Here is a 23,754-nt window from a genome sequence, read left to right as displayed (position 1 = left end):
GCATCCCATATACATCCAAGTTTGCTTAAATGACTGGGCTAGCCCTGCATTTTTAATAGCTAATGGAGCTGACGCTGGAAAATCCTGACCTGTAGACTTTATTTTAGCATCTGCTCTTAAAATGAAAACCTCTGCTTGCATCAGAACAGCTCTTGCAGGAGACTGAATTTGCCTGCCTACAGTTGTCCTGTACTGGTACCAGATAGTAGCACAACAGAACAAACTGTTAACAGGTTGTAAAACAGAATTTTCAAAAGGCCTGCAGCTTCATCAGGCAACGTGGAATATTTATGCTGTGGTTGTTCTGAACTCCTGGTGCACATATGTTCACTGAGCACACTCCCATTGGAACACTGAAAGGGGTATGACCAGATGGCAGAGCAAACAGTTTGCCTTCTGACGGTCCCAGATTAAACTCAAGGATCTCTGGTGCAAGAGCTGGAAGAGATCTGAGAGTCGTAATTAGTTGACAATTCTGAATCGGCTGCCACAATGGGTCCTTGAGAATGGTCTGATTTTCCAGCACCCTCACATGTCCGATCATAGGAGAATGTGTCGTCCTGGACACAAGATATCCACTGCGTCGGAAATGAATCACGGATCCCACATCAGCAATTGCAGTCAGGCAACCACAGGGAAGGGACTGGGAGCGGCTTGCCGAGTGCATCTCCCAGGCCACCAGAGGGCAGCGCCGCTTCCCCTCCACTAGGCCTTCCTGGGCGAGCCCCTCGCTCATGTCACGTGACTGGCCAAGCCGAACAGAATAGCTGCTGCTGCAGCAGCGGAGTAAGAGAAAGCGGCGTGGTTAATGTTTCCAGGGGAGGGGACAAGCTGGCGCCTGAACTGAGCAAACGACTCGACATTCCTGCTGCTTGGCTTGGTGCCTCTGCAGCCTCTTGTAGCTTTCTGCAGCGAAAAGCACTTCCTTATCCCCGGCCGGCCGCGACTATAAAACCAGTCTGAACGGTCACCTCTTGCTGGAGTTGTATATCGCTTCCTCCGTTTGGATTCATTCTCCTCTTGCAGCCGAAGCACTTCGGAGCAGCGCAAGCCATGCCGGCTCCTTTGCTCCTCGCGCTGGCCCTGTGCGCCCTGCAGCTGTGTCCAGCTGTTCTCGCCGGCCCGCAGCACCAGCGGTTCGGGCCAGGCAGCGGCTGGCCCATCAGGTTGAACAGGGTAAGTCCCAGCTGTTCGACCTCTCCAGTCCAGAGTGCCAAGTGCCTGGGAAGGAAGGGGATTATTTATTGGACTTCGTATCCCGGTTCAAGGCCAGACTCAGGGAGACTCACGACACTCAAACAACAATCCTTATTTGAGGATTGTTCGGAAACAGAGCTTTGGTTATCCATAGTTGTGGGGAACCTGGAAAGTACATTATTGCACACTTCTAAAATGATCCACTAGAATTCTTTAAGATAACATTCTCTCCCCCCCCCCCCTTTCCAGTAGTGTCAAAATAATCGATGGCTCTTAGCAGCATTTCTTCCCTCAGTCAAGAATCTGAGCTTGTAGAATTGAATGTTACAGTTAACTGTAACCATTAATGAAAAGTGGTATTCCTTTGAGCCAGAACTTGTCTTTGCAACTTAGTAAGACTGGTGGTGTAATTATAGTGTAAAATGAAAAATATAGTGAAAATGTAGAATGTAGTCTAGAATTAATTAGGCACTGTGCAGACTTGCAGAAAGAATCTGTTCCAGTGTTGTGTGGGTCACATAGGATTGTAATGTGGCTGACATGGAGTAGATCAGTCACTGTATTGGAAGTGTTTTAATAATTCATTTAATGCATTTTGAATGGCAGTGAAAAAACATTATGTCAAGGCTTCCCATGGCAGTCTCCAAAATCAGTTTGATGCAGGCTGAAATGTCAAAAGAGAGACTGCTTTATGAACATGCTGTTATAGTCACATGCATTTGTAAAGTCTAAAGGTTGAGTTTGTTCAGCCTGAGAGAGAGAGACACTTGCAGATAATGGGGGTCTTGGACTGAAATTTCTGCAAGCACAAAACTGTCTTCAGGCACAGCATGAAAATGGTGTAGTTTAATTATGAATATTGTACAAAATCAGGATTCAGCTGATTCGGGATTGTAGGGAATCACTGATTTTCCTCAGCAAATATGTGTCTCGTTGCCTTTTTCTGCTTAAACATCTCTGTGCATGTCAGCAGTATCAGGGAACAAAGTAAGGCTAGGCTAGGATTCCTACATCATGCAAAACCATCGTTAAGACTAATTGAGGTAAATTAAGTGAATTCATATCATCCTGGTTTGATGGATCCTAACTCACCATCAATACTTAGCAAGCATTCAGATAATCATACTAACCAGAGGTGCTTTCATTAAAGTTATTTTTAAACGTCTGAACCAAGTCTAACTCTCTAGTTGCTTTACCATATTTGTAAAATACAGTTTTCTTAAACATTGTTTTCTCTTGATTCATTTGAAGCTGAAGCATGATACATGTGCATTGTAACCTGTTGGCATAAGTGCCTAAACAGGCTTTCCCTTCCTGTGTATCCAAGGCATGGGAGTCCTTTTGTTTTTGTTTTTCAAAACAATGTTTGGGTAGTAAAATATGAATAACTTGTGTAATAACAGATATTTGAGTGAGGAAAGAGATTGTGTTGAGAGTGTACCATGAGAAAATATTTTTCTTGTGGAGTATCCATATGTGTCATTTCCTTTTTTCTGTTCCACTGAATGCTAGGTCTGTATTAAACACATCTCACAAAGTCTTATTTGAGGCCAGATGTTTCCTTTGAGTGATTCCTGAATAGAATTGGGTATTTGACTGATCAAACAGGATTTGGCCAACTGACCTCTTAAGGTATTTTTAAAGCATTAACGAAATCCACAGAACAAACAAAGATACTTTAGTGATCAACAGATTTAATATTTATGCTAGTTACAAAATTAAATTGGTTGGTTGTGCAACTGTATAATTGGAGAGCCAGTGAAATATTAAGAGTATTGAACTGGAACCAATGGTAGATAAATATAAGTCAAAATAAACATTGGAATAGCCTTGTAAAATCTAAAAAAAAGAATAACATGGTATATATATTCTCGTATATATTGATTTCTTACTGCAAGGAAGGTGAAGGGAGAGAGCTTCCTGTGAGTGAGTTTCTTCATTCCCTTCGCATTCAGAAAGCAAGATAGAAATGGATCCTTGGAAGCAGAAATTAATACCTTCTGTTCCATTCCTAGAAGGTATACAGATTGTTTTGAGAGAAATCTCAAGTGAACTCTGCTACCTACATGATACCCAACTACTTTATCTGTTGGATTAAACCTGAAAACCCAGAGTCTTTGCACTGGATTAGCCTAGGGCTGCTTTTGTGATACTTGGACTTCCTTGGCCAAATCCCTCTTGATACTTCATTCTAATAAAAACATTTTCATGTTTAGGTTCTGCTTAACAGGCCTAGCTTTTGAAAGAGATACATGGGGTTTCTTCTGTCAAGCTCATTTCCATACACAAATGTTTTGACATTCTTCAATATTTCTTGTGTGTGTAAATATTGAAATCTTGTTTGGAGCCCTCCTGATTTGCCGAAACTGTTGACACCTGGGGATTTCCTGTACTGTTAGCCAGTTATCGTCCGTTGTGGAAAGTAATTATTCAGAAAGCCTCACTCTTACCAAATGCTGGGCCAGCATCTCTGGACAGAATCTGTATCTCTTATAGTCTCCTAACTGTTAGCTTTCTAAATGTTCACCTGATCTCCATTGTACCTGTCAGAAAGGATGCTTATTGCCAAAATTTTTGCAATTTTTTTGCAATTTTTTCCTGTTTGTAATGACACTTGCAGTTTAACCCAAAACAGTTACCCCTTCTGTCCAATGAAGTTAGTTGTTACACTATTAATGTTCAGTAAATGGCTATTTAACTAAGCACTAGGTACCTGATCCTCAAGAATAAGTGCCTTTCTTATGTATGGTATGTCAACCTTGACTATCCTCGGAATTTAGCAGTTTGATTAATACAGAGGCCTATAAAGTGCCTTAGGAGTGGCACTATATTTATGCAACCACTTCAGCATGTAGAGGCCTGGAGAACCTTATTATGAAACTTATTGTAGATTTCAGTTCTGAGCTTGTAGGTCAAAAATGGTTCTTAGTAAAGTACAAGTAATTCCTGTGACTTGGCAGAGACTTCTCTAGTAGCTAAGGGGAGTTGCCCTGTTTAATGAGTCTGTCTCAGATTTATATCAGATGTTAGAAAACTCCTACATAGCAGTTACTTTTGTGTAGGAATTATAGGGCGGCCTGCATATGGGATTGCCAAGTGCCCACTAACTGCTTTGCTGTAAGTGCTTTCTGCATAGGTATCTTGTGACATCTGAGGTGGCCTTAAATATGCCATGGGAGGGGCTGAAATTAATGTGCTTAGCACAGTTATGGACAACAACCTTCAGAAGTGCTGGGAAACAATGAAACCTCAAAGAGCACCATGGCAGTGTATTTCAAATGGAATAGCCCTACAAAACTACAGCTTCCTTTGCCTGTCTGCATTGATCCTTTCTTTCCGTCTCTGAGCCTCTTGCAAAGTTTTGCCTGAGCCACAGCTAGTTGATCACTGTCTTCCTTTGCAAGGGCTTACAAATTAATTACATTTGGTTGCTGACCTAAAGTCACTTCTTATTATGACCTGAAGGGAAACTTAGGCCTGGATCTTACTGACATGGTAAGTCTGCATCTGGATGTATGTGTTGCTGTTACTTCATAAAGAAAATTACTACAGATAGAAAACTAGCTTTGTGAAGCTGGAACTCCCTGACACCTAGTTTTCTAGGTGTGGGGTTTTTTTGTTTTTGTTTTTTTGCACAGAAGAACATCAACTCATTTAAGCCCAGGAATCACTTAAAGTGAAAATACAGACACAGGTCAAACATGTCAGTGGGAACTAAGCCTCAGAAACAAATATGTAGAATGTATGTGATGTCTCATAGCCTACATATGCCATAGGCCCTACCAGCTCACACTGTTTCCTCAGGCCCTTCCTTGTCTTTTTAAGCTTTCCATTCATCTTCTATGTGTGCTTTTGTGGCTCACCTGACCATCAGCCAAGTATTTGTCTGCTCATCACTCCTACCTCTCTACCTACCCCTCTATTACTGTCATGCAGCCTCCTGACCTTAAGGCTGTGTTCTATTTTACCATAGTTACAACTCTGTCTTCTAAGTTGTCTCAGTTTCCTGCCCTTCTTTTCCTCCAACCTCTTTCCCCTTCTCTTCCTCTTTCTAGGTGCTACAACTATCTCTATTTTTGTCCTTTTGGATGTGCTTTTTATTTTAAAAAGTAGGATGTCAAAACTTTCCTTCACCATTTTCCATAGCTGCCTATGATAAATGATGCAGAATGTGTTTAATTGCTATCATGTAATTACATCCAGATCTGCTGTTAAATCCTATTTTTTCTGTAAAAATATTCTTAATGTTTGAAATGTGTAAACCATCAGAGGCGAATCTAGCAGTAATCTCTGATGTGGCTTGCCTGAGCTCGTTAGATCTCAGAAGCTAAGCTGGGCCAGCCCTTTTTAGTATTGTGATGGGAGACCACTAAGTAATACCAGGGTTGCTATGCAGAGGAAGTCAATGGCAAACCACCTCTGTAAGTCTCTTGCTTGAAAATCCTGTGGGGTTGCCATAAGTCGGCTCTGGCTTGATGACATTTCACATACACACGCGCACAAAGGGAAAGTACAGAAGAACTTGTCCCTGTTTTCATCTGTGAATTGTTGGAAGGCATTCACTGTGTGTAGACACTTGACTTTCAGTCTTCTGCCTGCTGTGTCTCCCTCGTCCAGCCTAGGGTTGCCATTGTAATATTGATCCACATCCTGATACATGAATGTGTTATGTAAAACACTGAAAATGATATGTGTGGTTGAAGACGTTCACAACTGGAATCAATTGGCTGTTTGAGGGTTTTCTGGGCTGGGTGGCCATGGTCTAATAGTTTTTGTTTCTAATGTTTCACAATAGATGTGGGCGAAACATTAGGAGCAAGAACTACCAGACCACAACCACACACCCTGGGAAACCTACAACAGCCACTTAAAGTATTTGGCTGTTTTTAAAGAAACAGGAGTGGTTCAGTTTTTTTTTTTAAAAAGATGCTAATATTGCTCTAGTCAACCTCCTTTAGCCTCTTTAGGGTCTATATTCCTGAATGCCGTCCTTCTGAACCTTGGTCTTCTTCAGAGCTTCTGTGGTGGTGGTAGTTAGGGGGGCAGTGGCGGCTAGCAGTTTAATTCTAGGGGCCCTGGTCTTTTGGAGGTGTCCGTGAATTGGGCAAGTAGTTTGATTTTTGTTTATGTGATTTCTGCTTGGCATGAGGAGTGAAGTCCAGAGGGCATCTTTATCTGGGGTCCTTTGGCAGCTCTTTGTAAGCCCTGGTCTTTTTGCCATGACCTCACAATTTTACACGCTCCATATATCCACTTTATTGTAGTTGTTGTAACACTTTGATTCAGTTTACAAAAGATGGGGTGCCACTGTTGCCACATAATATCTAAGCTCATTGAGGCAAGCTAAATGGAAGATTTGTTCTGGTAGTTACCTGTGATTTAATTTACCTGTAGTGTGTGCTCATATAGTTGTCTACACCAGGCCTGTCTTTTAAAAAAAATTGCTCAGCATATTTACGTATTATATGAAATGGCTATTTTCCTCAGGAGATAATTGCTCCTGTTGTATCATCCTGATGCTTTATGAAGTAGCATAGACAAAGACAAGCACTTGTCCCAAGGAAAAATTACCTGCTTAAATATGGAAAGAGGAAATACTGTACTCTCCTGGGAACAATTTCAAATGTGGCATGTGTGGAAAGCAAGCAGCCTGTGTATATTGATGGAAGCATAAGATCCCTAGCATGTTGCTTAAAATTGGTTAGCTCCTCCTTCATTTAGTTGCTCTCAATGAAGACCCAATGACATTTGTCTTGGCATCTTCTACACAGTCAACTTGTCTTCTGTATCTGGTAGACATCATGTCAAGAACAAAACTTCCTACTTGGTCTGTTAAGTGTTCTTAGCTCATCTTGGTTTGTTTAACAAATTAATGCTATCTTTGTAATACTTTGCTCCTTTAAATCCACCAGGTATACAACTTTGAATGGAGTAATTGTGGTCCTTCGGACCCTGCTCGGATGAAGAGCATGAATATTATTCCAGATCCTATTTGCATCCCAGGAGATGTCACGGTCAGTGCCTCAGGCACCACCACTACAGCTATAGAAGCACCTCTGAAGGTATGTAAGAGACAAGGAAGCCAAGCCAAGCTGAAATGGCTCCCTCATGTTTCCAAGTGTAGTAACTGGGTAAGCAAAACATACTGGGTATGTTTAGTGCTCTTAGAATTGCTGACCAAATTTGACTAGTGGTCCTAGCTAATCAAGTCGTATAAATGTTTTCATGCTATATGATGCTTTGATTGTCTGAAGATGCAAAATTTATTTCATTTGTACCCCACCCGTTCTGACCATGGTCAGGCTCTGGGTAGGTTACAAACATAAAAAACATTACATGTAAAATCATAACTGTACTGTAAAACTAATAATGACACTAAAACCTGAGTTCTATCAATAGATGGGCCTAATTTTTCTTGATTCTTCTCTGCTGGATGTTTTATGAATGAAGAATGGGAGGGCATAACTCTGGAGGACAACTGGAAAATTCAGGGACCTCTTCAGAACCTTTGGCAGTAGCTTAGGAGTCATAAGGAAAGTGTGGCTAAATTAGTAGATAGGGATCAATGTGATTTTTCTTCTTCTACTATTCTGCCACAGGATGGTTAGCTCCAAGCAGTTAAGCAGAAAGGAAAGTGGTATTGAGCACCTGGCAGCTCCCAAATACCATCTTTTTAGTAGATGGACCATAACTGCCTGCCCAGGTTGCCTGTTTGACATCAGCTGTCAAGCACATAGCCAGAATCTCCTAGGTAAACTTAAGAAAAACTGCAAAACAAAACAAAAATCTAAAATTATAGTTGTGGTTACTTCTGTTACCGCAGCCTGGGCAGCAATCAGAAATTGATATAAAACTGTAATAAAAAAAAGATTTATTGCGGTCGAACAGAGTTTCGTTCAGCAGGGAGAGAAGGCAGCAAAAGGCACGATGGCACAATGCATGAAGGCTTAATGCACACTGAACACAAGAAAATACAGAGTTCTTCTAGTAATTTTTAGAGGTTACATCGTAGATTGAGTCATACAATAAAATACGTATCCATCAAGGATCATTAAAGTCTGTTAAGCTTCTTCTTCCGAGACATCTGGGTCTCATCTTTGGTCAGGAACACCTCTGTATAGCCGTCTTCTTGATAATGCAGATATTTGCCTGCTGGCCCTTATGCATATTCACCTTGACAATCCACTCTGTATCTGGCTGTCAGTAGAGTATTTCGAAGCTACTACTTTGGGAGAGACTTTAGTATGGCTGGGCGGTTTTACCCAAACTAGCAGGAAATTCTTTAACATAATTTCTGTTATCAGATGCTGGCTTTCCTTGGTGTGTGTGACAATCACTTGGGAGCTGTGTCAAAATGCAAAGAGGTTTATCTGACTCATTAACTATCTGCATCCTGTTTCTCTGGGTCCATCTTTAGCATAATCAATTCTTATGTTTCAGCCAGCTTGCAACTTAGACAGTACATTCAGAGAATAATACATTTTACAGCAGGAAGGAAAACCTTTACAGAAAACCAGAAAAAAATCTAAATTCTACTAACATTAGATGTCTACCTAAAATCATATTAAAACAAAATCATTTTTATTCATCCCTCAGGTTACCCTTTTTGTTCTTTAATATTCACATCAGTGGGACCCATATTGTTTGTTTTAAGCAAAAAGATATTTAAGCCTTTGGCATGTATACCTATACATAGTACAGCAGTTGCTACCTGTGTGTTATACCAGTGAACTGATTAGAAACAGATGCAGCTTTGAAGAATATTCACATGTGGTCTGAAACACAAGGGCTTTTGTGCCCCCTTCCTTCTCTAAATGGTGTGGTTGAAACCTATGGCCAAGCAGGAGTATGTGTCCAGTGTGTCTTATTAAACAACTACATGTTGTTTAATTGGCTTAATGTGTCTGTCTGAACGAAATCTGGGTAGAAAATACCTGGAAAATATGTGGGAAAAGGGAGCATTAAAAGTGAGATGGATTCACTTTGAAAGGCTGTATCTACAGATTCAGGGCCTAGGTAGTTTGAAGATTATTATCTGTCTAGATGTATAGTTCATGGCTGAGGTCTCAGAAAATTAGAGAATGGCTATGCTGTAAACTTCTTTAATTTCAGGTCTATAAGCGGATTCTAATCTGGAAAACCTAGAGTGATTTTGCACTCCTCCACATGAGTGGTAGACACTAATCTGGTAAACCAGGCCTGTTTCCCCATTTCTGTACTTGAAGCTTACTGGGTGACTTGAGCTAGTCATAGTTTTGGCTGAACTCACCTACCTCATAAGGTGTCTGCTGTGGGCTGGGGGAGGAAAGGTTATTGTAACCACTTTGAGACTTCTTTTGGTTGAGAAAAGTGGGGTATGAAAACCAGCTGTTCTGTCTTGGTGATTTCATTACCCTTCTGCTGGTAATTTCACAACATTATTTTCACTTTGGGGACTGCTGAGATAATTCCTACTTTGTGGATTGTAAAGGGGTTTGTGATGGGTACTAGGATAGCCCTATATATTATCCAGTCGCTAACAACAGATTCCTTCTGTAGTGTAGTGTTCTTGGGGACTTTTTCTGCCTCTATTCCCCAGCATTTACCACAGTGAAAATCAATTCTTTTCTGTGACAACAGTATTCTTTTCTACGACAACAGTATTCAGTAGTGGCATAGGAGGTTAAGATCTCATGTATCTAATCTGGAGGAACCGGGTTTGATTCCCAGCTCTGCTGCCTGAGCTGTGGAGGCTTATCTGGGGAATTCAGATTAGCCTGTGCACTCCCACACACGGCAGCTGGGTGGCCTTGTGCTAGTCACAGCTTCTCGGAGCTCTCTCAGCCCCACCTACCTCACAGGGTGTTTGTTGTGAGGGGGGAAGGTCAAGGAGATTGTAAGCCCCTTTGAGTCTCCTGCAGGAGAGAAAGGGGGATATAAATCCAAACTACTCCTCCTCCTCCTTCTCCTCCTCCTCCTCCTCCTCCTCTTCTTTTTCTTTTTCTTCTTCTTCTTCTTCTTCTTCTTCTTCTTCTTCTTCTTCTTCTTCTTCTTCTTCTTCTTCTTCTTCTTCTTCTTCTTCTTCACGACAACAGTATTCTTTTCTATGACAACAGTATCAGAATAAAAATAAGAGGAGTTTCAGATCTTTATATAATTCAGTCTTAATAGAAGAAGTACGTGGGTTCATTTCCTCTTACAGTGTTTCTGTGGTAATGTCTGAAGAAGAACCTGTAGGCTGGTTTCACATTTGGAACTGCATTTTCTCCATTCAAGTTCCTTTTTTGGTAGTTCTTCTTAGAAGCGTGGTAGGAGGAAGCATAGCTCTCTTAAGCATGATGTCCAACCACTGCTTTGGAAGGTTCAATACTACATTTGTCCCAGAATCATCATCTTCTTCAAGCTAGGGCTAGTATTTCTTCTAAGTGTCTACACTGTATGGTATGGCCAACTGACCACTAATAGCCTTAAAACTACATCAGTTACAAAACTAGTTAGAGAGCTTGCTACTGGAGAGACCCAGAGAACCAGTACTAATTGTGTAAAGTCCTTTCTAATCTTGATGAGATCCATGGCTACTTCAGTTGATAACTGCTCCCTCAGGCAAAGTCTTTCACCACAATAGACAGCTGAGACTCTCATGAGCACTCTCAGTGAGTGCTTTTCAGTCAGTCCTTTCATACTTGGTTGCAAGTAAGCATGAGAAATGGGAGGAACAAACAAACAAACAAAGAACCTTTAATGGCATTACAACATTATATACATAGATCCACTTAACCCAATAGAGGGAAGCTAAAATAAATGGACAGGTAGAGAAGGCTGATGTTCAGGATCTGCTCCTAAAGCGTTGTTTTATATACAGGTCCAAAAATTTGGTGACTGCATCGTTTACATCACTACTGGAGCTGTCCAACAGAAAGGTGATCTTTTGCAAGTCAGATGCATACTCTTTTTTGAGTAGCAGAGGTGACAGGTGTTTGACTCTAGGTCCTGTGTAAAGTGGACAATAAAGTAGAATATGATCTATAGAGTCTACACAGTTCAAATGGGAGGAAAAAAATCCTCCTTGACTGATGCATCAGCAAAAGCGGAAGCGCTTACTGGAAACTTTGATATCACTGGCTGGCTGTATGAGCTGTTTCTGTTCAAGATCTTGTCATGATGGTTTAAGGGAGAGGGGGAAAACCTGGTTTTGAAGAAACTGGAAGAATCAGGCTTTATCAGGGTATTGCTAGCTAACCTATGTGTTTAGACTCAGCTTTTATGAATAAACTTTTATTACTTTTTTCAGTGTCAGCATATATTGAAAGGCAGAAGACAGTCAGTCATATGACAGTCCTTTGTGACTGTCCTTTCTCCTCCTAGTCACATCCATGCTTCTTAGCCAGCTGTCTGCCCAAAGCTGTGTGCATGCCTTTTTCCTTCCTTGAAAGCCTCCCATATCTTTTACATCTTGGAAGTTGGGAGGAGGGAGATTTTTAATAGCTAGATGGTTGCAAAGTAAAAAAAAAACAGCTTCTCACAACCACCTGCGGATGTTTTATATGTTGAAGAAAGACCTGTGTATTTGTGGGGGAGGAGGAGTCTGAGAACTATACCAATGCTTAGATTAAACATTCTCAATCCAGAAGCCCTGAAATGTTCACCTCAGTTTGTTGTGGTGTGACTCTTCATTGCTCTTTACTGCCCTTTTGTGGAGAGAGCTGCCTTACTGAAATAGACCAATGGCTAAGATTCTGTTTCCATCATGGTTCTCTGCGTAGCAAGAAAGGCATGAGAGCAGAAACTTGGTTGTAGGTCCCATGCCTTTCGTAGCCTGAGTCTTATTGCTTCTGACTATGTAGGTTGTCATTTTGTGTATCTTTTGAGTACTTTTGATAGACCTGTCCTCTATTGCATGTTGCTTTACCAAAAAATAAAAATGCCTTGTAATGGTGAATTCCAGACGTTTATTACATGTTGTATCATCATCTCCATAGCTTATATATTAGTTAAGCAAAAAAAAAAAAAGAATTTATTAGCATTCCTTCCAACAAAAGATCTGATCAGTGTCTGTACTGGATTTAATTCTTGATGGAATATCATTTACCATCAAACAATATAACTTTTTTGCAAGTTGAAAAATAAGATTGGGAGCACAGATTTAGAATTAATATTGAATATGCTATAGTCTGCTAGATTCTGCACTATAACCGACTGCACAAATAGAAGATTCCTCCTAGTAACATGAATTGGTTTATCCGTTTCCAGAATATAGGTTTTCAAATCAATATTAACATATAAAACAGCAGACAAATTCTAACTTTCATGTAGATAAATTTGTGGGAAAGTGGTTTTTACTATGTTCTGGAATGACAGTTTAAAGATAGGATATTTCCTTGCATCTTTTTAAATAAGTTGTAAAATGTTTGGTATGATGGTGTTACATATAGCGACACATATGAAGCTGCCTTGTTCCAAATCAGTTGATGAAGGTCATTAGCAGATGTTCTACCTCTGAGTCACAGGCTTTCTACTACAGTGACCTGACTGAGAATAATGAAGATCAGAAGCATCTATTGCTCACCCAAGTTACACAGAGTATTGAACAAGCCCTGTCTAGGACTTGCCCAGTTGTTCTGTCTGTATTGAATGTTTGTCTGTGGAAGGGCTACTGGAGAATTTTGGAAAGTGGTAAACTGCACACAGATTTTATTCTGATCATTGGTGTGGTATTTCCTTTCAGGGAAATGTTACTTTAGAGAAGAAGTTTGGTAATATGTGGATGAGAATCCCCTGTGTGGACGAACTTGGGAGCTGTACATATGATGATCTTTGTGCTGAACTGGATACCCTGATTCCTCCAGGCACGAAATGTCCAGAACCCATAATTTCTTATGGCATTCCTTGCCACTGCCCCTTTAAAGCGGTAAGTCCAGTCCTCAGTCTTCTGTGTTTAGAAACCCAAACCAAATACACTTGAGATTGTAGGCTAGTTGCAGCATCTGTGAGAAGATATAAATGGGATATTGGGCTAAAGGTACTATCACATTTCACCAAAAGCAGAATTTGGCTTGGAATGTGCAGCTCCATTAAAGCAGAATAATACTTTATAACAGCCAGTCAGCTTACCAAAATCTTCAGTTTTATCTGCTACAGCTTCGTTTATCTAGGTACATCTTTTAAATTTACATCTTTACATGGTACATCTTTCAAATTTAACTGTTTTTGTACTTTTGTGAGATCATTTCTTTGTGACCCTTAGAATTTTACAAAGCCCATCATGCAGTGTATCTATGAACAAACTGTGCTGGGTATTTAGAAGAAGTGAATACTCAATCACCTTAAAGCAGGGGTCCCCAAACTACGGCCCGGGGGCCAAATGTGGCCCCCTGAAGGCATTTATCCGGCCCGCCAGGCATGGCGGCGATGGCTTCATTCATGTGCAGTGGGGGGCTCGAGGGAGAGGAGGAACCGGCCCCAACGGCTGTTGATTTGCGGAAGTTACATGAGTGGCACCCCCCAAATCTCCATGAATTTTCTGGTGCACCCAGAGTTGGAAACGTTACATGTGGCAACACCTGCTCCACCCTTCCCTGTCAGCTACTCCATGTGTTGCTCTCAGGCTTTCTGTTCCGCCTCACTCCCATTGGCATCAGCCAGGCTGGCAAATCGCTCGCTGGCTGCTAGGGAGGAAAGAACCCAGGAAGATACCTGATCCTGGGATAGATGGAATGTTTCATTGGGAAAGTTCTGCTTTTTTTTTTTTTACAGGGGAAGGTATTCCACAGCCTCCCCAACAATATTTGGAGCCCACCCTGTACTTGACAGCATACTTTTGGGTTCTGTCTCTAAAAAAATAGACCATGACAGAAAGGCTGAAAGGTGAAATCAAACATTTTACAATCATTTGTGCATAGGAATTTGTTCATAGTTTTTTTTAGTCCGGCCCTCCAACAGTCTGAGGGACAGTGAACTGGCCCCCTGTTTAAAAAGTTTGGGGACCCCTGCCTTAAAGGGACAACAGCATAGAAAACTGGCCATGATTCCAATGGGATATGTTTTATGAAGAATCTACTTCTTGGGACCAGAAAGATGGGTATCAACATGGGGTTTTTCTTATGCAGTTTTTGCAGAACTCTATTCAGGCCCTGCCACTCGTCCCCATCATTAAAGGCAGCCTGCCAACAGGGTCTTGTTCAGGCAGCCTGTAAAGTCACCACCCTTATCATATTTGGAAGCTTGAAGCTTTTCATCCTTACCTGGCTACTGTTGCTTTTAGTTTCAGCTGTGTAGTAATGTTGGTCTGTTTTAAAGGTAAAAGTAAGCCCCTGCGCAAGCGCCAGGTCATTACTGACCCATGCGGTGATGTCACATGTTTACTAGACAGACTATGTTTATGGAGTGGTTTGCCATTACCTTCCCAGTCTTCTACACTTTACCCCCAGCAAGCTGAGTATTCATTTTACTGAACTTGGAAAGCTGAGTCAACTTTTAACTGGCCATCTGAAACTGACTTCCTCCTGGATCGAATTCAGGCTGTGAGCAGAGCTTGGCTGGCAGTACTGCAGTTTACCATTCTGCTCCACAAGATCAGTTTCAGTAGAACAAAATTCAAGTCCAATAGTAAAACTAATAACATTTTAAGCTTTTGAGAGTGAAAGCTCACTTTGTCAGCTGCAAGAAAGAATGAAGAGTTATATTTGCATCTGCTGCACTTCCCACCTCTTTGAATACTTTCTTGCTGTAATCAAGCTGATTCCCGTTTGCATTGTGCCTCTGCATCCTGACTCCAACTGGCTAATCTTGGTAGCACTCCTCCCACATTCTGGCCTGGTTATGCGGACTGATAGATGTTCTTTCTTTCTTGAGTTTAACAAAGTTAACCTTAACTCATGAAGTTTATACTGTACTATTGGACTTGAATTTTTTTCTGTAGCTCTTGGAAACAGGATTGGGAAAAGTGTGTGTGTGTGTGGGGGGGGGGGTTGCATTGCTTTGACCATTCAGATTGGATTGGCCTTCTGCTGTGACTTCAGTGAGGAGGTTGATTCTTTCAGTAATCTGACCTAAGAATAAGAAATTGGAGGTTGTATATGTCTGCCTTTAAGACTGCACATTGATTGATTGATTGATTGATTGATTGATTGATTGATTGATTGATTGATTGATTGATTGATTGATTGATTGATTGATTGATTGAATTCTGTCCTCCCCCTGGACTGGGGCTGGGGCTTGGAACAACATGCAGTGATTAAAACACAGTTAAATAATCTCAACATCAGTAAAACATCAACCAACAATATCAGTAAAACTTACAAATCTAATATAGATGGCTGCCTTATAAATCTTAAGCCTAAAAACTACTTACCCTTATAAACTCTCAATTTCCAAAAGGAAAAAGTGAAGTCCCGAACAGTGGGGTGGGGAGAGGGCAAATGCAACAGATGGCCAGTGTGCATGATGGTGCATCTGATAACCTGGCATCAGATGTAGTCTAGGTGTGGGAGGCCAGCTAATTCAAGTAGACAGTTGACTCATGGAGTGGCCTAAACCAAAGGCCCAGTGGAACATCTCTGTCTTTCAGGGCCTGCGGAACTGTTTATGGTCCCGCAGGGCCCTGATGTTAGCTGACAGAGAGTTCCACAAGGCTGGAGCTAGGGCCGAAAAAGCCTTTGGGCTGGGGACAACCAGTGGATTACCATTTGAGGACCAAAGCGTCCTTTATGGGCAATACAGAGAGATGCAACTGCAAAGGTAAGAGGGCTCCAGACTGCTCAGCGTCGGTACCAACACTGTGAACATGATCCGGTACTCGATCAGTAACCAGTGCATCTGAGTGCTGCCTGTATGCTGTGATAGATAAGCAAGCATTGAAAGGGGGGTTGATTTTTCTTTTGTGTTTCCTTTTCTCAGGGCACTTACAACTTGCCTCCTTCTGACATCTACATACCCAACTTGGACTTACCTTCTTTCCTCACCAATGGGGACTACAGGCTAACAGCTGTGCTGAGCAATTGTGATCAAGAGATCGCCTGTTTGAAAGTGAGATTCTCGCTGCATTCGGCGAGTTGGTGGTTCTGGTGGTGACTGCAGCTGTTGCCAACTGTCCTGTTACCTTCCTGCGCTTCCTGTCCCATAGACATTCTAGTACTGAGACTCACTTTTCAGCCTTAAAGGAAATAAGTTCTGCTTTTATGATTGCTTGTAAATCTCTCCAAGAGATTGATTGAATGTTAAATCTCTTGGAGATGCAGCCTAACGCAGTGAAAATGTGTTCATAAGTATTTTTAACAAGGAATTGAGGTTTCTGATCAGTCAGTATTGATTATTGATTAAGATAAGGGGTGCTTCACACAAGGCGTTTGTCCCACCTGGTAATTGCAAGGAAAGGTATAACTGTCATGTGTGTAGATCATGGGAATGCATCTCTGTGTGTTTAGAATGCACATCCAAGCGTATGCATGTGCATCAAAGTAGGCATGCAATGCATATCATTATATATGGGTTCATTCTACATCCCAAGTTCTCCGTTGATAAGAAAGGATCTAGAGAGGCACTAAGAGAATGTGTACTCTGAGCAAACATGGATTGGAAGGATAGACGCTCAGTTCCAGATCCTTTCATCTATGAGCAAGCTTGGTTTCCCCCTTTCCCCCTCTGCTGAGCCTCTGCCCCCTCCCCCCCCCCCGGGCTGTGGTTTCTTCGCCCTCCCTAGCATCCAAGAAAGATTGTAATCATTGCGGTAGCCATACCTACTTCATTGGACTTCATTCCTTTGCTCACTGCTGGACTTCATGAGTGAGTGAAGGAGTCTAGAACAAAGCTATGAGAGTGGAAACGGAGGGAAAACAGAAAGCTGATTCTTTTTAAAAGTCTGTTCACTCCATGTGTAGCTCTTATGTGCTTTTTGTATGTAATTAGGCATAGAGATCATCTACATCTTTTATCTTTTAAACACACAGTTGATGCTTGATTTGGAACAGTGGTCCAAAAGGTAAAGGAAGCTGGGATTTCAGGGAGATTCAAAAGATTTGAGAAATATATTGCCTTTTTCTCCCCGAGAGAGGAAAATCATGTGTGAAGTAGCCCTCATGTGCATTTTTAATTTAGTTTATTATGCACAAAGGTTTTAGTTATGTTGGTGCCCTTATGGAGGTGGTACTTGCCTTTCAAGTCAGCCTCTGGCAACATCTGGAAGAAAGTGGGCAACATGAAGATCTCTTCAGGTAATTCTGAGTTCTTTTACAATATCATGTGAAAGACTCTATTAACATTCCTGGAAAGGATCAAGTAGTTGTAGATCTTTTGCCAGGTGTTTGGATATTGCTGGATTTCCATTTTTATGGACATTTTCTTTTTGCTAAAGAAGGATAGATGGCTATTGATCTTTGATTTCTCAAGATAGTACTGCTAACCTAGGCAGAGTTCCAGCTTGCTTAATCCATTGAAGTCATGGGTCTTAGAAGGGCATAACTCTGCTTAGGAAGGCAGATGACTGATTTCACACTCTGATGGGTGTCTCTTAGATTCAAAGAGGCATGTTCATGGCCAGAATGGCCTGTGACCAGTCCAAGCTTTATTATTTTTGAGCCCAAGTAACCCTGGGATCCACTGAGCAATTTGAAGATGTTGTTTATTTACTGCATTCTGTTACATATAGTTAGACTGTGGTTTTTTGTGGGGGGCAGAGGTGGTTCTTGTTAACCACTCAGTTTTGTGATCAAATTTGGTATGTATTACATATGCTGCACTGGCAAAAAGCTGTTGTATTTGCTGATTGCTCTCTGTTATGGTTGTCACTCTTTTCTAGTTTAAGGTTAACAATTTAACAGTCAATTTGATATTGTTGTGCCCCTGGACTGTTCAATAGCAAGATTCTGTATTCTGTTGATTTCTTTATTATAAAACAGCATCAGGAATAAGAATTTATACTTCTAGTGCCAGAACTAAGCATAACCAGCAATACAGCCACCATTATACCCCGCGTCACCCCTCATGTCATATCACCCCACCCGTGACTACCAGTTCCCAAAGGGGAATGGCACCCCTCCACTCCCACAGTCTAGAGAAGAAGAAACCTTTCTCCCCGGGGTCAAAACAACCTACATTCCATACTACTGACAGAGCTACAACAGCAGGTGCCTGAGGAGGAAAGCAAAAAACAACAACAAAAAACATAAGCACGCAGGGAGGGAGGGAGGGGAAATGAGAAGAGAAAGGCTCTCACATCCCGGGCAGGAGACAGGAGATATGGCAGGATCAGACAGGGGCTGATCATGACAGATATGTTTTCTGACTGAAGATTAATTCTTATGGTGTTAGCATGCTTGATTGACTTTCACAGGAATTCTTCCACTAACCACTGTAATTTCACTATATTCCTCCCATTCTCTCTTCCTCTCAATAAAACCTTACACTTTTGAACAGTTATCATTGGTTCTACAACTCCTAGTGAATTTGGAGCTGTGATCTGTAGAATTAGAGTAACCACATACTTTGTCCTGTATTCATTACCCTTTATATTAATGACCTAAACAGAACCTCTTTCTCTAGGGTTATCTTTTCTGGAAGTTGCAGGTATTATGCTATCCTAACATTCTTGATTTTGTGCCATTGCATTTAATATGACCAAATAGGCTATCATGATTGTGCATCCTTCTTCCCTCTGTGTATCAGACATCCCCATTCTGTTCCTTCTGCATACTTGACATGCATCATGTCTTAAATTCTCAACTACTTACTGTGTACTCTGTGGTCTGCTGTAATCCAGGTTATTATTATGGCTAAATTATGGTTAAATTATTAAATTGTTAAATTGCTTAGTCCAAGGGCTCTAGAAGAAGTAGAGTTGGATTTATAGCCCCCCTTTCTCTCCTGTAAGGAGACTCAAAGGGGCTTTCAAACTCCTTTCTCTTCCCCCCCCCCTCACAACAAACACCCGGTGAGTTAGGTGGGACTGAGAGAGCTCAGAAGAGCTGTGACTAGCCCAAGGTCACCCAGCTGACATGTGTTGGAGTGCACAAGGCTAATCTGAATTCCCCAGATAAGCCTCCACAGCTCAAGTGGCAGAGCAGGGAATCAAACCCAGTTCCTCCAGATTAGAGTACACCTGCTCTTAACCACTGTGCAACTGCTGCTTTCTAGGGAAAGCTGCTTCATGCCTGTTAGTTCCAGGGAAAGAGTGTGAGGGGTCTGTCTGGAGACTTGATCCTACTGATATCCCATATATACCATGCAGGTCTGCTTTGTTTTCTTTGGGTCCCTAACTTGTAAAATGCTTTTAATATGTGTGAGTCAAGGCAGGAAGTAGCACATGATAAAAAAATGCCTTGAACTAGTTAATGTCAGACCATACACCTGCCTTATTCATAGGTCTCTTGCTGGATCCAGAATTACTTCCAGGGCATGTGTTGAAGAGCTTCCAAGTTCCCCATACTCATCATGTGGCACTGTAAATGAGGTGTGTGTTCAAGGCACCATTACTTGACTGCTAATTGTGCCACTGGCATTGTGTACTCCATTCTAAATAGTTGCTTGGCAACTTTTGAATACTATATAATGCATTTATGGGACTGTTCTAAAGCATCACAAAAAACTTGTTTGATTTTACCACTAATGGTGTCCTGACAATGATTCATCTCATATGATTATTCTAATATATGGGGTGTGAGGATTAGCACATATGTATTTATGGAATGAAGCAGACTGTTCAATTTCCATAATCTACTACATTTAATAGTGGACTATTGATTTATGTTGCTTTCATTTGCTCTCTAATCAGTCAGTTTTTTAACCCAAAATTATTATGAGAAACTAGTTGATTTTGTTGTTGTTGCGGGGGAGGGTTCAGTTTCATGATTTTAAAAGATGAATGGCCTTAAGTGCTGGTGATATAGGGAAATTCTGAATAAATCTTTTTATGGATACTTCTGTGTTAGTAGTTTCTTCATTGTTTGTTTTTTGTTTGCCGGAAAATCTTTCTGAAGGTTACATGACACATACAACAGCATTTAGATGGCAAAAATAATCACACAGAAAGAAATTCTTGTGTTCAGAAGATGTTGTTATGAATTTGGTGCTAGTTTAACTCTGACTAACTATTGTTTATAGATGTTCTGTAGCCTCTGTACAGTGAGTTGCTGCTAATGTTTACCTTCTGATACTTTCCCTTTGCAATAAGAGTTCACGTAACTATTGCCATTCTTAAAGTAATGCTTAGAGCAGTTTTACTGTTCTTACCATCAACGTACAACCACAATTCATCAAGCTGCTCTAAAGGATTGTTACCACTCTTCCTGTGCTCAGGTGAACTCTTGATTGATGAAATAAAGCTGCAGTCCTCTCCGCGTTTACTTTGGGCATAAGACCTATTGGGAGTTTGTTTGTTAAGTAAGCAACATAGGCTTGGGCTACACCAGGGGTTGGGAACCTTTTGCACTTAAAGAGCCATTTGGCTTGCTCGCTCGCCCGCCCCCACTCCCCCGCCCGCTTTCCCGCCCGCCCACTCGTGCCCGCTTGCTTGCCCCGCGCCCGCTGCTTGTTTGCCCGCTCACTTGCTCGCCCCCGCTCACTTGCCCGCCTGCCCTCTCCCCCGCCCACTCGCTCTCCCGCTTACCTGCTTGCCTCGCTCGCCTGCCCCGCTCACTTGCCCGCCGCCCGCTTGCTTGCCCCGCTCACTCGCCCGCCTGCTCGCCTGCCTGCTCACTTGCTTGCCCCCCGCTCACTTGCCCGCCCGCCCGCTCCCCCGCCCACTTGCTCGGCCGCTTACCTGCTTGCCTCGCTCGCTCGCCCCCTGCTCGCTTGCCGCCCGCTTGCTTGCCCGCTTGCTTGCCCCCCCACTCACTCCCCCGCCCACTCGCTCACCCGCTTACTTGCTTGCCTCGCTTGCTCGCCCGCCCCCTGCTCACTTGCCCGCCCGCCGCTTGCTTGCCCCGCTCGCTCGCTCCCTCCCCTGCCCACTCGCTCGCCCCGGCCCCGCTCCGCTCGCCCGCTTACCTGCTTGCCTCGCTCGCTCGCCCGTCCCCTGTTCGCTTGCTCCCCCCCCCCCCCGCTCACTTGCCCACCTGCCCGCCCACTTACCTCGCTGCCTTTAATTTCTGCCTGGGCTTGCCCGGGAAGGGGCAGCCATGCCGGGAGCCTCATGAGAAGCAGCGAAGAGCCGCTTGCGGCTCGCGAGCCGCGGGTTCCCAACCCCTGGACTACACATTATAACCAATCCAATCCAATCCAAAAACCTTTATTAGGCATAAACCAGAAGTACCATATATTCCAAATACAAAAACAGGTTCATTGTTATATATCATGTAGAACAAGGATTAAAAATGTAGCAACTGCTTCAGAAATTTCTACATTAGGGCTGTTCAATAGCTCAGACTTTTTTAGTTTGTCTGAGAGAAACATAAATTCTAGAGGTAGTAAAGCTCCCAGATCGGTTCTAATATCATTATACCTCGAACAGTAAAGCAGGATATGAGGGATTGAGTCTATATCATTGGGACAGTACCGACAGCAGCAACGCTCACTTTGTGGGATGTTAAGGAAACGAATCCTTGAGAAGATAGATGAACAGAGGGGGAATGAGTTGCATCTTGCTCTTGTCACATGACCCATCTGCACTTATAATTAACAAGCTGTTCTAAATTATACAGCGGGGGGCTAGATTTTACAGGGGTGTGATCCCCAAAGGGTATAGAGGGGAACAGGAGCTTTGTGCAGCACTCAGGAGAGGATTGGGTATTCCTGTAATTAGGTCGTACAGCCCTGATCTTTACAGATGATGAGTAGAATTTCCGTGGCGGTAAGCATATGAAGATACTCCCATGAGAAACCCAAGGAGAAGATTTTTTTTTCCAATATGGAGCCATCACTTCGAAAGCTGAAGTTCCCTCATTTCTAGCAAAGATAAACTTTTTGGATCTGTGCAGAAGCATAGACGCAACCAAAACTTAAATGTTACAGCCCATGCCCTAGTTTCTAATAAATGTTGCCCTGATTCCAGACAGAGCACACCATAAGGGACACAATGGGGGGTGCCAAATATCTTATACAGGAAGTTTGATTGGATACGCTCCAGGTTCTTGTGCCAGGCTTGGATCCAAACAGGGATACCATACAATAGGTACTGGACCACCTTGGCATTAAACACCTTCAGTGCTGCTGGAATAAACCTTCCACCATGGATGTTAAAAAATTTCAGAAGCTGCTCTAAAGGATTGTTACCACTCTTCCTGTGCTCAGGTGAACTCTTGATTGATGAAATAAAGCTGCAGTCCTCTCCGCGTTTACTTTGGGCATAAGACCTATTGGGAGTTTATTTGTTAAGTAAGCAACATAGGCTTGGACTACACATTATAACCAACTTTTAACCTAATTATATTTTACAACATAATCCTGCGGTAGGTTTGGGGTTTTTTTTTTAAATGTTACACTGTGTAGGAAGGCAGAATGTATCTCTGTCATTTTCATTATGGTTGAGAAGCAAGCAATATTCTTGAGTTGGTTTACAAGCCTGCCGTTGCCTCTGTACCTGGGAATAAGCTCCATTGAATACAATAGTGCTTATCTTTTAGGTCAACTGGGGTGCCTGACAACTGATCATTCCATGGTTCATTTCAAATTTCAGCCAGGGCTTTAAAGGCCCTAAGTCAGTGGTGGGATCCAAAAATTTTAATAACAGGTTCCGATGGTGATGGGATTCAAACAGTGGTGCCGCCACACACATGCACCTCCGGTCCCTATTGGGCAGGGAGGTTGCTTTAGAAACCCCTTCTCGGCACTCAGAAAAAATTAGTAACCACTTCTAGGGAAGTGGTGAGAACTAGTTGGATCCCACCTCTGCCCTAAGTACTGAAAATACTATGGTAACCCCATATGCTGTATATGTCATTCCCAATGAAAACAATAGTAAACTGTAAACACATAATATATTCTAATGAATAAATATAATTATTTGTATGAAACGAAATACCTATTATTCCACTGCTTTCTTGCCTTGAAGTTACATAACACTTTAACTTACACAAATCAAGGATGCAAAACAATGTTTACTGTTGCTTACTTATAACTATACTACAGAAGGGTTTTTTCTGCATTGTTAAATTGCAACATTTTTTATCATATCCTCAAAATTAATTTGACATAACAAATCTGCTTCAATTCTTAGCAGAGATAAAGAGAGAAAAACTCTTTGGATCCTCTTTACTTGCGGTCCTAAGCATGTACTTATTTTGCTTAAGAATTAATCCAGAGCTGTGGTCAGCACTGAAGAAGCAGAGTTGGATTTATACCCCTCTTTCTCTCCTGTAAGGAGACTCAAAGGGGCTTACAATCTCCTTTCCCTTCCCCCCCCCCCACAACAAACACCCTGTGAGGTAGGTGGGGCTGAGAGAGCTCAGAAGAACTGTGACTGGGCCAAGGTCACCCAGCTGGTGTGTGTTGGAATGCACACACCAATCTGAATTCCCCAGATAAGTCTCCACAGCTCAAGCAGCAGAGCCAGGAATCAAACCCGGTTCCTCCAAATTAGAGTGCACCTGCTCTTAACCACTACGCCACTGGCATAGCTGGGAGGAATGTGTGTACCACAACAGAACGTGT

At 42.2% G+C, this 23,754-nt stretch overlaps 1 protein-coding gene across 1 annotated transcript; it reads left to right on the top strand.

The window, feature by feature from the left end:
- The first annotated feature begins 759 nt into the window (after positions 1–759).
- Positions 760–18,335, top strand: GM2A (ganglioside GM2 activator). Its single transcript, XM_048490842.1, has 4 exons — positions 760–1,176; positions 7,110–7,259; positions 12,902–13,084; positions 16,072–18,335. The coding sequence occupies exons 1-4, from the start codon at positions 1,054–1,056 to the stop codon at positions 16,243–16,245; spliced, it is 630 nt and encodes a 209-aa protein (XP_048346799.1). The 5' UTR covers positions 760–1,053; the 3' UTR covers positions 16,246–18,335.
- The last annotated feature ends 5,419 nt before the right edge of the window (positions 18,336–23,754 follow it).

This window comes from Sphaerodactylus townsendi, linkage group LG03 (assembly GCF_021028975.2).
Source record: "Sphaerodactylus townsendi isolate TG3544 linkage group LG03, MPM_Stown_v2.3, whole genome shotgun sequence".
Taxonomy (NCBI): Eukaryota; Metazoa; Chordata; class Lepidosauria; order Squamata; family Sphaerodactylidae; genus Sphaerodactylus; species Sphaerodactylus townsendi.
This window is presented reverse-complemented; position numbering and strand designations above follow the sequence as displayed.

Bases quoted from the DNA above. Each gene is read 5' to 3' on its own strand.
- GM2A (XM_048490842.1), top strand. From the start codon at position 1,054: ATGCCGGCTCCTTTGCTCCTCGCGCTGGCCCTGTGCGCCCTGCAGCTG. The intron at 1,177-7,109 runs GTAAGTCCCAGC...TAAATCCACCAG, and splicing joins GGCCCATCAGGTTGAACAGG to GTATACAACTTTGAATGGAG. The intron at 7,260-12,901 runs GTATGTAAGAGA...ATTTCCTTTCAG, and splicing joins CTATAGAAGCACCTCTGAAG to GGAAATGTTACTTTAGAGAA.